Raw genomic sequence first — 13,485 nt, forward strand, 5'->3', positions numbered from 1 at the left:
ATATTTATAACTATATTTATAAATGTATAATATATAATTTATATATAATCAATATGTATGCATCTAGGTAACTATATCTATATTTATATGTATAAATTTTTAATATATAATGTATACATAATCAATTTGTATGTATCTAGGTAACTATGTATTTATAACTCTATTTATAAATTCATAACAATTTATATATAATCAATGTGTAGATATCTAGGTAACTATATATTTATAACTCTATATTTATAAATTTATAATATACAATGTATATATAATCAATATGTATGTATCTAGGTAACTATATCTATATTTATAACTCTCTCTGTATTTATAGTAAACACTTCATGTAGTGTTTGCTTTTGAGTTCACATTATCCTCTTGGTCTCCTGGATATGAAATCCTCTGGAATTTTCTCCACCTTTCCAGCCATAACTTGGTCTCAGTCACTGCTTCCCCCTCCTCCTCTGCCTGAATCTTTGCTGACTGGGTCCTCCTTGACTTGGTCCTAAGCCCCTTTCCTTCCTGGTTGGCTTCAGAGTCAATGGCCTCTCCCACATGCGTGGTTCCAATTACCACCCACCTGCCAGTGATGACTACCATATGTGCTTCTCTAGTCCAAATACATTCCCTGAGTTCCATACCCCATCTGTATTTACGGCCACTCCCCATTTCTGGCATTACTGTCTGAGCTCCACCTCCTGTCAGATCAGTGACAGCATTAGATTCTCATAGAAGCACAAACCCTATTCTGAACTGTGTATGCAAGGGATCTAGGTTGTGCACTCCTTATGAGAATCTAATGCCTGATGATCTGTCACTGTCTCCTATCACCCTCAGATGGAACTGTCTAGTTGAAGGAAAATAAACTCAGGGGTCCCACTGATTCTACACTATGGTGAGTTGTAGATTTATTTCATTATATATTACAATGCAATGATAAAAGAAATAAAGTGCACAACAATGTAATGCATTTGAGTCATCCCAAAACCACCCCCTCCCCAACCCTGTCTGTGGAAAAATTGTCTTCCATGAAATTGGTCCCTGGTGCCAAAAAGGCTGGGGACTGCTGATCTATTGTATGACTCCATGTATATTAAATGTATATTGTATGATTCCATATATATGAAATGTTCACAATAGTCAAATTCATAGATACAGGAAAGAAAGTGGTAGTCCCCAAAGGCTGGAGGAGGAGAGGGAGTAGAGCGTGACTGCTTAACAGATATGAGATCTCCTTTTTGGGTGTTAAAAATGTTTGGAACAAGATAGAGATGATGTATACACAATAGTATGAATGTACTAAATGGCACTGAATTTTAGCGTCTACAATAATGAATGCCATGCCATTTGAATTTTACTTTAAAAAATTGCAAAAGCATTGTGCAGGTCAGCTTTATATGTGCCTTCAGGATGTAGCTGGCTCTGAAAACAAGCTCTAATGCTTTTAGAGATGGAGAAATGAAAGGAAAAATAAGGGAGGTGCTGTTTGAAATGCCCTCAATATGAAACGATGTTTGCTACAGATTCTATGTGCATGGATTCATCTTGCAATGCAGTCACAGCTATAATTTGAGCTTTGTGGGTCTGCAAGTTACTATTCTGGGTGGGTCAACCAAATAGGCAAGGGCTCAGCTCTGTTAGCAAGAAGGATGACTAGAAGGGTAAAAATAATGAAAAAGATCATTTCAGGTAATCGTGAATTTCATAAGGAAATAATTAAAGGACAGGAAGGAGAGTAGAGGGGTTTGGTGGGTCAATGCCTGTGGCAGAGCTCTCTGGGGAGGTGAGATTTGAAGCAGGGCTTCAGAAGCCTCTTGGGGAAAGGCATTCCCAATGGAGGAAGACACCCAGAGATTTTCATTGCTTTATACAAAAGCTCACTGTTTGTTTTGTTGATCCTGATTAGGAACTTGGTTTTGGGTGCAGCTTCAGTGTTTCACTCCATTATTGGTTGACTTACTATTCATTTGGTTTCTTAACTCTCTGTTCCAAGATGCCTCATCTTATTTCCAGAGATTCATTATTGGTCCACTTGGGCAGGGCCTCATCATTTTAGAAGAATATTCCATGGTGGACAATTAGTTACCTCTCTGGTATTTTGCTGTTTGCCATAAAGTTCAGGGTTATTGGCCATCTTTCTATTCCTTAGACTCACCAAGCTTGCCTGCTTTATAGCATGGCCATTGATTTGTTCTCTATAGAGATGATGCTCAACATCCTGTAATGCACACGATGGCCCCTACAACCCAGATTGATTCAGTCCTAAACATCAAGATTGCAGAAATTTGGTAACATTACCTTAGCATGTGCAAATTTGTCTACCTGTCTCTCTGTCTGTATCTATCTACCTAACTACCTACCTACCTACCTATCATCTATCAATCTATCTATAATCCTATCTCTCATCATCCTATCATCTGTCAAGCATCTATTATCTATCATCTATATATCAATCATATATCTATTCATCCATTACATCTATTTATCTATCATCTATTATCCATCCATCACATCCATCTTTCTATCAATCATATATCTATCATCCATCACATGTATCTATCTATCTATCTATCTATCTATCTATCTATCTATCTATCTACTATCTATCTACCATCTATTACCTATCTATCCATTGCATCCAGCTCTGTATCTGGGTATCTATCTATCCATCTATCTATCATCTATCTATGTACCTATATCTATTGCATCTATCTATCATCCTATCATGTACCTACCAATATACCTACCTTTCGTCTATCTCTATCATCTATCAGCTATCATTCTATCATCTGCTTATTATCCTATCATGTTTCTGTTACCTATCTATCTTATATCTATTCATCCACCACATCTATCTATCTATCTATCTATCTATCTATCTATCTATCTATCTATCTATTTTTCCATCCATCTATGCATCTAATATCTATGGCATCTATGTATCTAATATCTATGTATCCTATCTATCTATCTTCTATTATCTATCCATCCATCACATCTATCTGTCATCTACCTATCACCTTTCTACATATGTATATCTATTCTATCTATCATCCAATCACCTACCTATCAACATACCTACCTTTTATCTATCTCTATCACCTATCAGTTTATCATCCTATCCAGTATCAGTCTATCATCTATCTTATCTATCATCTAATATCCTATTATCTATCAACCTATCTATCATCTATCTTTATCATTCTATCTATCAATCATTCTATCATCTGTCTGTCTCTCTGTCTGTCTCTCTGTCTCCCTGTTTGTCTGTCTATTGTCTATCTGTGGCAGCAGTTCTCAACCAGAGAAAAGTTTGTTTCTAGGGAACATTTGTCATCATGTGTAGAGATTTTTGGTGATCACAAATATGGAAGCAGGTGCTACTGGCATCTAATGGGTGAGGGTCAGGGAAGTTGCTCAACATTTTACAATGCACATGACAGCAACATAAAACAAAGAATGATCCTATCCAAAATGATAATAGTGACCCAATGTCAGTTATGCTGAGGTGAGGAAATCCTGCTCTAATCCTAGGTAATCTTTGGGCAGATGTGTTGTGTTTATTATTATTTAGGATTTTAGAAAAAATCTGTCTGGAATGGTGAACACACAAAAGGGAATTGATGTCAGCGCCAAAATCCTTTTCCAGGCTGCGTGTAGGTGGCTCATGCCTGTAATCTCAGCACTTTGCAAGGCCAAGGTGGGTGGATCACTTGAGGTAAGGAGTTACCTTGGGAGGCCAAGGCAGAAGAATTGCTTGAACCCAGGAGTTGGAGGTTGCAGTGAGCCAAGATAGCAGCACTGCACTCCAGCCTGGCAACAAAGTGAGACTCCATCTTAAAAAAAAAAAATCATTTTCCATTTCTTGGATGCTGAGATTTCTCTAGATACAGCAAGCAGGGGAAATAATGGTATCAGGTGAGTAGGTGAGATTGTCTGCAACCAGGTTACCTAAGAGCTGAGAAGACATGGGAAGGACTATGTTTTATTTACACCAAGTGCAAAAGGGAGTGATTGGAGGGTTTAAGGAAGGGAGTGACATGAATTGAAGTATGTGTTAAAACAGCAATGTTGGCCACTACCTGGAGAACGTGTCAGAGCTGGGCAAGAGAGGGAGGCAGAAATGAGGTGAATCCTGCAGAGAAATTGAGGGATGCTGGATTCACAACCAGGCAGTAAATATGAAAGCATACAGAACATTTCCAAATGTACTTAGAGGAAGAGCCAGCAGAAATTGCTGAGTGGTGGGAGTGGGAATGAGGACAAACTTGGAGGGGAGGATTCTCCATGTAGGGGGATGCTATCATTTGCTGGATGGCAAAGGCTGAGAGAGACAGGTGTTGGGGAAAGAATTCAAAGCTGTATTTACCATGCGATGGTTGAGAATTTTGTAAGCATCTAAGGGGCGAATAGGGATCAAGACCACGATGGAGAACCACGATGCACATTCAGAGGAGACTAGCCAACCAACCAATGGAACAGAGCCCTGGGAGTAAATAATCTGAACAGAGCCCACGGGAGGCAGATCTTCAGACAGAGAAGGTAGGGTTCTGAGGCTCAGTCTCCGAAACGGGTCAGAAACAGCTGGATGTTCCTCAGCACATTTTACTTCAAGAGTGTGCTATGTTCTCATTCCGTAGTTGTGGTCACCAAAAAGGTCTCCAGATGTTGCCAAATGTTCTCCAGGGGCAAACTCATCCATTGTTGATAACTACTATCATAGATAGATAATACATACATACATAGGCAGACAAATAATAGATAGATAAATAGATAGATAGACAGATAGATAGATAGATAGAATGGATAGATGATATTGATTGATTGATAGAGATGATAGGTAGGTAGATTATTGATAAATAGACGATGGAGAATAGATAGGTAGCTTGATTAATAGATGATAGATAGGATAGAGAGATCAATAGATAGATGAAGGAAATAATTAAAGGACAGGAAGGAGAGTAGAGGGGTTTGGTGGGCCAAACCACTAGAGATAGGGGATAGGTAGGTGATAGGCAGACAGATGAAACAAAGATTGACTGATAGATGATGGGTAGGTAGAGAGATAGATTGGCTGATTGAGGATAGAGATAGAGGTTAGGTAGGTAGATAGGTGACAAGCAGATAGATAGGTAGGTAGGTAGATAGATAGATAGACAGATATTGAGAAAAACAGACAGAATGACTCATATTAAAGCCATGGATAGCTGAATGTCAAAAGTAACCTAAGAATTTTGGTGACAACTATTAAGGTGGAGAAGAAGGGAAAATAGGAACAAAGGATCAATACTGGTTGATTTCCCTTCACATCTGAATAATTCCCCCTATTTGGGAAGGCACCCAAAGTCTGGGACAGGCTCCATATCAGCTCAGAAACGTGCCTGACTGTCATCTTCCCCTGATTGTTTTTAATGGGCATTAGAGAGCTTGCAGATGCAGATTCCAAGGGTGCCAGATGTGAGAATGGGGGAGGGGGGCGGTTATTCTGGAACAGACAAAAGCCTGGAGAATCACTTGAGTACCCCCTTTCAGAACCCGAGGGTATACATGTCCCCTTTTTGCATCCTTCTAAAAATCAGTAGACAGTCTGGGAAACTGGAGACTGGGATGACCCTGTACAAAGTGCAGTTCCGTGGCTTATTAGCCCCTTGGCTTACATTCCAGACTATCTTCATCACCTATTGATTGACAATCACTGAATATATAACTGACTCTGTGAAATGTTTATGGCAGACAATATTTGCAAAATTATGTCATAGATTCTGGTTAATATCACAAGGCAGAACTTAAAATAAAACGGATGAGTATGGGCATTGTCAAAGTTGCAGAAAGTCATAATCAAAACCAGTCTTTTAATCGAGGGAAAAAATATTAAAGAGTCTGTAAATCCATCTCTAGGTGGATGCTACATTGTTGGTTCCTGAAAAAAAAAATATTTGGAAAGCAATTTTCAGAAATGCTTTTAGTCTGTCCAAGCAGGAAATACCAATGCTGACAAAGAATCCTAAAAACAGCTGTGTGGGAATAGGTTTCATTGGCACTTGACCAACAATTCCTCATTCCTTGAGAGTCTTATATTTTCTCCAGACCACTAAAACACAAATCAATCTCTGAGTTTTATCAGTTAGACATTGCTCTTGCTTCAGGTTTTTTCCCCAACAAAGTCCAAGATGCTGGACTCATTACCTAATTTGAGATTGATTTTTCTGAAACAATGCTATTATAATATTATTAGTGATGTTTTTCCAATAGTATATTAGTTGCTATTACAGATTAAACCAGATGGAAGGCATAGATGTTGATGCAGTGAAGTAATTCTCTAGGGTCTTAAAATTTTTCTTTTCTTTTTAATATTATAGAAAACTATCTCTAGATATTACTGGCATCAATAGGAAAAAGAAACATTAACATGTTGATATGTCTGTTTTATTCCCCCATTAAAGTCAATCTTTATTGTGAGTTGTTTAAAATGAAACCATCAGAAATGGTGTTGTAATTTAGAGGTTAGTTATGTTTTGCACTTACAAAGTACTTAAGTTTAAAAATGAACAGGAAGAAAAGCATCCCAGAAACTGTAAATGAGATGCAAACAACTTCAGAAGTAATAGTCTTATTGGTGCTCTAAGTCTCCGGCCATTAAACAAATCACCTCTTTGGGGAGGTTGTATGCAGGGACTGTCCCCACCCTCATTTCCAGCCTGATATCCCCCTTCCCAACACACAACACAAACACACAAACCTGCTGTGCAGGAAGCACCGCCATATATATATATATATATATATATATATATATATATATATATATACACACACACACACACATACACACACACACACGCATATATCTGCATCAGCCCCACACTTTTTTAGAAGGCTCCACCAAGGCCTGGCTGATGGTACCCCCAGCATGGGACCTGCCAAGGTGCTAGGTTTGAAAGATGAGGTGGTTAATCCCAGCAAGTGGGACCATGTGTTAAAATGGTTCATGTATAAAAAACAATTCCTAGACAGAGCCATTTTGCACACCAAGGGTGGAAGAAAAAGAAGTTACAGTTAAAGCTTCACTTTCAAATATCACATGCGCTATCTCTCAGGATTCAAAGGAGCTTTAGCAGTCAAGGAACCAACCCAAATATTCATCAATGATAGACTGGATAAACAGAATGTGGTACATATAAACCATGGAATACTATGCCGCTGTAAAAAGGAATGAGATCTTGTTATTTTCAGGGACCTGGATGAAGCTGGAAGCCATCATCCTCGGTGAATTAACAAGGGGAAGAGAAAACTAAATGCGGCATGTTCTCACTCGTAAGTGGGAGTTGAACATTGAGAACACAGGAGCACAGGGAGGGGAACAACATACACCAGGTCCTGCTGGGGGGTGGGGGTTGAGGGGAGGGAACTTAGAGATTGGGTCAATAGGTGCAGAAAACCACCATGGCACACATATACCTATGTAACAACCTGTACACTCTGCACATGTACCGTGGAACTTAAAGTTAAATAAATAAATAAATAAAACAAATGGGCTTTAGCACCTATTCTGTTTTTCTTACTTCATTATACAAGAAATGTGTCCTGATAAATTACAAGACTGTAAAAAGGGAAGCTGGCTTACATGTTACTATTCCCTCCTCTGCCAACGCCAAGCTGTTTTCCCCAATGAGCTATCATCGTTGTGGTTGGATGTTCAGGTGGTCAACTCATAAACTCTAACAGCATTTCATTGAGAAAGCTATTTAATGGTCTGTTGCCATGGGTTAGGGAAATTATCATCTTATTCCCTCAATGTTTCATTGTCTAATTCTACCACTGTCAATAGGGAAGTTTCCTCCTTACTCCCTCAACGTTTCATTCTCTGACTCTACCACTGTCAATAGAGAAATTTCCATCTTATTATCTCAGTGTTTCATTCTCTTTTTCTACCACTGTCAATAGAGGAAAGTTTTTTTTTAACTTTGTTCTATAAGATGTCCACGTACATTTACAGTTATTTTGCATTGGCTCAAATCTGGCCATTTTATTTTTACTAAAACATCTCCATGGTGGATATTTCTCAGACACTAATTTAATCAGTTGTTCTGGGGATAGATGCCAGAAAGTAGCTAATACATTTTGTTGAAGTACTCCAAATGATTGTTGACTATTAAAATTGCAGTTGAGCACCTGTAGTTCATAGCACCTAACACTTAGGTCCACACAACCTTCGTGCGTATAAAATGAAACCAATATATTAAAATTCTACCTGGCACACTACATCAAAATATGTTTTAAAAAAGATGTTGACATTTTTAATAGCCAAAATCTGCAGGAATTCTTTTCCTGCCTTAAAGTCACAATTCTATCATCTACATGACTTATAAAATGGCACAGATGTTCTGCTTATTTTTATTATTCTTAAATCGTTGCTGAAGTCTATTTAAATCATCTTCGTATGTTTAAGTGTGTTTCTCATGCATTCACCTCTACAATATATTAAAGAAATGCTATCAAGGCAATTTCTCAACAGACTCTAAAGTTGTTCATGCTGCTCGTTAATAGACCTTACAGCAGTGGCAGCTGATGGATATATTGAGATAATCATCGAAAAAGCTGCATTTAGCATAACTAAAACTTTTTCTCTCTATTCTGCCCATCTGCAGCTCCATAATTCTCGACAGAGCTACACAGAGGAAATGCACATATGAAGTTAAGTAAATGCACATACACACATGCAAAACCAGATCAAGACGCACACACTGACAGTGGGAAGGTTCGGGAAGAAAGTGGTACAAACCCCAAATTGATTCTTTCCACGTGTTTAGCAATGCCAGCGGGCACGGAAGCCAGGGATCGGAACGTGCAGTGGACCTCGCTGGGGACGTAGCAGGCACAAGGATGCGGGCAGGCCAGCGCCACTCGCGGATGGCCCCAAAGCAGGATCAGCACCACGGAGAGGGCCCCCCAGTGCGCGCGCTTGGGCATCTTGTCGGGGTGCCTGATTCTCGGATACCTGAGGTAGAACAACGAAGAGATGCGCTTATTCACAGGTAGCACCGACGAACTGTGGGCAATTTTTAAATTTGAATTGTGCATCAGGGTTTCAAGCTTCCCAGGACTTCACACGATGTGTTGTAGTGACGCTTAAACCGTGGGAATTGAGAAAGATGAAACATGGTTTTTTTCTAAACTTTTCACCATTCACTTTAATCATGACTATAGAATATAGTCTTGATTCTTGGCTTGGATACTATGATTTGGAAATCTGTCTTGCATTCTGTAATTGTGGGTATGAAATTGGCGGGGGGTGGTGGGGGAGACAGACAGAGGGAGAACAAGAAAAAGAGAGGTTTGTATTTATGTTTCCATAATAAAAGAAATAATAAAATGTTGTGTTTCTGCATCCAACAACAACTGAGCCATTATATATTTATATACACAACAAACACACGCCTGTCCATTCGCCCAGGTTCTGAAGGAGGGCGAACTGCTGATTAAAAACTCTAAAACCCAGGCTGGGCGCGGTGGCTCACGCCTGTCATCCCAGCATTTCGGGAAGCCGAGGCGGGCGGATCACCTGATGTCGGTAGGTAAAGACCAGTCTGACCAACACGGAGAAATCCCGTCTGTACTAAAAAATACAAAATTACTTCCCAAGAAAACTATTTATTTTGATTCTTTCCTTTAATGATATTTCTCAAACCTTTAATTCTAGCTTCTTGAAGAGCTTAAAGAGGTATTCACTAGAAGAAGATTCATCCTGTTATTTCTGGGTGTATTTACTATCCTTATTTTTTTGTCTTGGAAAAGCCAGAGAGTTTTTTTGATGATATAGAGTTGCTGTTAATCGGGGAGGAATTCTGGGGGAGCCTCTGATCATTCAATAAACAGGAAGGGACTGCTTATGAAATATATTCAGGCAAACAGAAAAAAAATGGAGTCACTAAAAAAATGGAAAACCTAGATTGCATCAGCTACTTCATTTAGAAGTGATCATTTTCTTCGTGCCCTGGCAATGTCTATGTCATCTAACATTTTTGTCATCTCTTGAATGGCGTTCACTTAAAAACAGTGGCACACATGGAAAGTAAATAGGGATGCACAACAAACGACAGCCTGCCCATTCGCCCGGGTTCTGAACGACCACGAACTGCTAACTAAAAGTTCCAAGACCCAGGCCTGGCGCGGTGGCTCAAGCCGGCCATCCCAGCATTTTGGGAGGCAGAGGTGGGCGGATCACCTGAGGTCGGGAGTTCGATACCAGCCTGACCAATAAGTGTAAGCTCCGTCTTTACTAAAAATACAAAATTTGCCAGTCGTGGTGGTGCATGCCTGTAATCCCAGCTACTCCGGAAGCTGAGGCAGGAGAATCGCTTGAACCCGGGAGATGGAGGTTGCAGTGAGCCGAGATCGCGCCATTGCACTCCAGCCTGGGCAACAAGAGCGAAACTTGGTCTCAAAAATAATAATAAGAGTAAATAAAAATTCTAAAACCCTTTCTATAAGAGAGGAGCATCCAGACCTGTAGCTTTCCCTGCCTGTAAGTGACCTAGGAAAGGTTATTCTCTTAAGCCCGGGGGCTCGTCTCCCTTCAGTTGCCCATCAAGGACTGATGGTGCACTGGTAGCTTTGTAAAAAAGCAAGTCCGGCTTCGCCTCTGAGGGCTGGAACAAACTGACTCCCGCAGCTCTGCAAGTCCTCGGACTTTTCTCTCTCGTCAGAGCCCAGGTTGTCCCCGCCCCTGCCAGCGCACCCGACCTTGGTGCTGGGTTGGTCCCAAGGGCAGCCGAGGGCGCCGGTCCCCAGCGTCCTGTGCCTGCGGGCGGACTTGGCCCAGGCGTTCCAGAGGACTCCTCAGCCCCCGCTCCCTGTCCACCCTCCCACCCCGGCACCAACCTCCCGGGGGACCCGGGAAACTCGCCCCCAGACAACCCTAATCCCCGGGACGCGGGGTCAAGTCTCTGCCGCAGAGAAAGCGGCCCTGCGCCAGCTAGGCCGCCGGATACGGTCTGCGAACCCTGCAGGGAAGCAGGGGTGCTGAGGCAGTCTGCTTTCTTCTTGGCCCTGGGCGGATAACCTAGAGTGGCCGCGCTGGCGGCCCTGCGCCCCTGGCCGGCTTCCAGAGTACGTTGGGTTGCGTCGAGCTGGCTGAGGGGTGAACTACGCGCTTTCCTGGAAGGCGGATGGGGTGGCCCCGCGAGTCGTCGCCGCTCGGGACTCGGACATCAAACCCCTTCTCTCTGCAGTGATGACTGTCCCTTTTTTTTTTTTTTTTTTTTTTTTTTTTGCATGGCTCAGATCACTCTAGGCGTTGGGTTGTCCCCTTTCCAGGAAAAGCCTGGGTAATAGTAGGAGGAAAGAGGCAAGGAAGGAGCTGGGGAAGAGAGGAGGAATAGGTGACATGAAGTAGTCGCAGCCTGAGCAACTTCAAAAGAGGCCCCTCAAGCGTCCTTTCCCCCACCGATTGCAAGAGCACAGTGGGCTTCATTCAGGAATTCCGTCCGCAGCTTCCTAGAAACGCCGGATGGCGGGATTGTAGGTCTCCAGAGAGAGAGACAGAGGGATGAGGGGCGAGTTGGGAAGCGGGAGGAAAGGAGGCATGGGTTGTCTGGGCTTAATTAGACCTGCATGCATCCTCCTTCAAGATCCGGCTGTCCTCCCTAAATGATCCTCAGCTACTTAAAATTGCAGGAATTCAGGTATCCTGATTTCTTAGCAACTTCAAACAGTGCTGGGGAACAGTGCAATCTGCCTGCATGCAGGCCCTTTACCCCCAGTGTTTCCCTTGGGTGTCTCTCAAATCCCGTCACCCCCTGCAAGCAGACACAGCAGCCCACGGGCACCCTGGCCACCCTGGATCCTCACCTATCCTTGGGAAGCCGCCGCACACGGGAGCGGAGAGCGCGGATCATCCACCGTGCCGTGGTGCTCAAGTCAAGGCCAGGAGTCTGCCGGGGCCATGCCCTTTTCCGGGCCGGGGGCGAGGCAGCTCGGCTTTTCAGCGCGGCTCAGCGCGGCACAGCGCCCCGGCGCCCTTTTATTCAGGCGCTGCTAGGCTTCCCCAAGTCCACCCCTCTTCACACCCCCACCCTGCCCCACCCCGGGGAGACGGGGCGCAGGCCCAAGCCAAGGGACCCTGGCCGCGCCGCTCTGAGCTCAGCCTTCCTGTCGCGTCTTCATTGCGCCTGGGCCCGGGTGCGTATGCCTCACCCACTCCAGCTGCAAGAACCGCAGGCGGCTCTGGGAAGGAGGGCTCTGTGTCAGAGAGAAGTCCCGGGACCCAGGAGGAAAGGGCGAGATGCAGGGAGCGCGGTGGGAGCCGCAACAGAGTCCGCGCTTGGAGAACGCCTAAGCAGCGCTGGCAACGTTTCCGTTCCTTTCAGGGGACAGAGAAGGAGCAGAGTTTGCGCTTCTCCGGGTCAGATGGCGTTTTCTCTGGCAGCTCTTCCTAGCCCTTGTGCAGGCAGGAGCGGACTGGCCTCGCAAGCATACCGGGAGCTGCCTGCAGGGCTGCAACGTGAGAGCCGCCGCCACGCCCTCCCGCCTCTCCAGGACTCCCGGGCGCACGCCTCCCTCCCGCTGCCAGTCTTCCTGCCGGAAAGATGGAACGGCTGCCCTCCGGCGTGGAGAGCCTTCGAGGGGAAGGGCGAGGGCTGGGAAGTTGGGAGAGTCTAATGGTCTAATGGTATTATCTGGGGAGGGTGTGGGGGTGGCAGTGACCTGGAGACAAGGCAAAAAGTAGAGGGTACAGAGGGTAGTTCCCTATTCCAGGAGGCAGAGGACGAGGAGGAGGTGGCTGCCTGGCTTCCTGGATAAGTCAGACCTGGAATGGTGGGGAGAGGTCAGGAAAGGATCGTCGGTCAGCAGAGCCCACCTGGGGTAAAAACATGGAGCTCAGACCAGTGTGCAGGGCCCGGAAAGGCACCACGGCACCAGCTTCTTGCAGGGTGCACCAGCGACTGCTTTTGGCTCTTCCTCTGGTTAGTCGCAATCCTCTTCCTGACCCAGCATTTTGATAACATATCCTTAGGGACAGTGTTTGCCTGTTGTGTTCTTTGATCTACAAAAGACATCTGTGAGTATAAAAAGAAAAAAAATTTTTTACAAGCCCAATGGTATCATGTACTTGTACAACCAATCCTGTCTGCTGAGATGCCCCTGAAGCAGGTAAGCGGCTTTTATTTTTATTTATTTATTTATTTATTTATTTATTTATTTATTTATTTAAGATGGAGCTTCCCTCTGTTGCCTAGGCTGGAGTGCCGGTGGTGTAATCTTGGCTCACTGTAACCTCCGCCTCCAAGGCAGAAGCGATTCTCCCACCTCAGTCCCCCATGTAGCTACGACTACAGGCATTTGCCACCATGCTGGGCTAATTTTTGTATTATTATTATTGTTGTTATTATTTTTGTACAAACAGGGTCTCACTATGTTGTTCAGGCTGGACTCGAACTCTTAGCCTCAAGGATCTACCCCCCTCAGCCTCCCAAAGTGCTGGGTGTCAGGCCT

General features: G+C 43.6%; 1 protein-coding gene across 1 annotated transcript in view; it reads right to left on the minus strand.

The window, feature by feature from the left end:
- Positions 1-12,544, minus strand: part of LOC129395498 (matrix-remodeling-associated protein 5-like) — a 35,534-nt gene extending 22,990 nt beyond the window's left edge. The window contains 3 exon segments of the mRNA XM_055106937.2: positions 5,335-5,479; positions 8,737-8,989; positions 11,842-12,544. Coding sequence (XP_054962912.1) covers positions 5,335-5,479; positions 8,737-8,989; positions 11,842-11,888 — 445 coding nt within the window. The 5' untranslated portion in view covers positions 11,889-12,544.
- Between the last annotated feature and the right edge of the window lie 941 nt (positions 12,545-13,485).

The sequence above is a fragment of the Pan paniscus genome, chromosome Y (assembly GCF_029289425.2).
Source record: "Pan paniscus chromosome Y, NHGRI_mPanPan1-v2.0_pri, whole genome shotgun sequence".
NCBI lineage: Eukaryota > Metazoa > Chordata > Mammalia > Primates > Hominidae > Pan > Pan paniscus.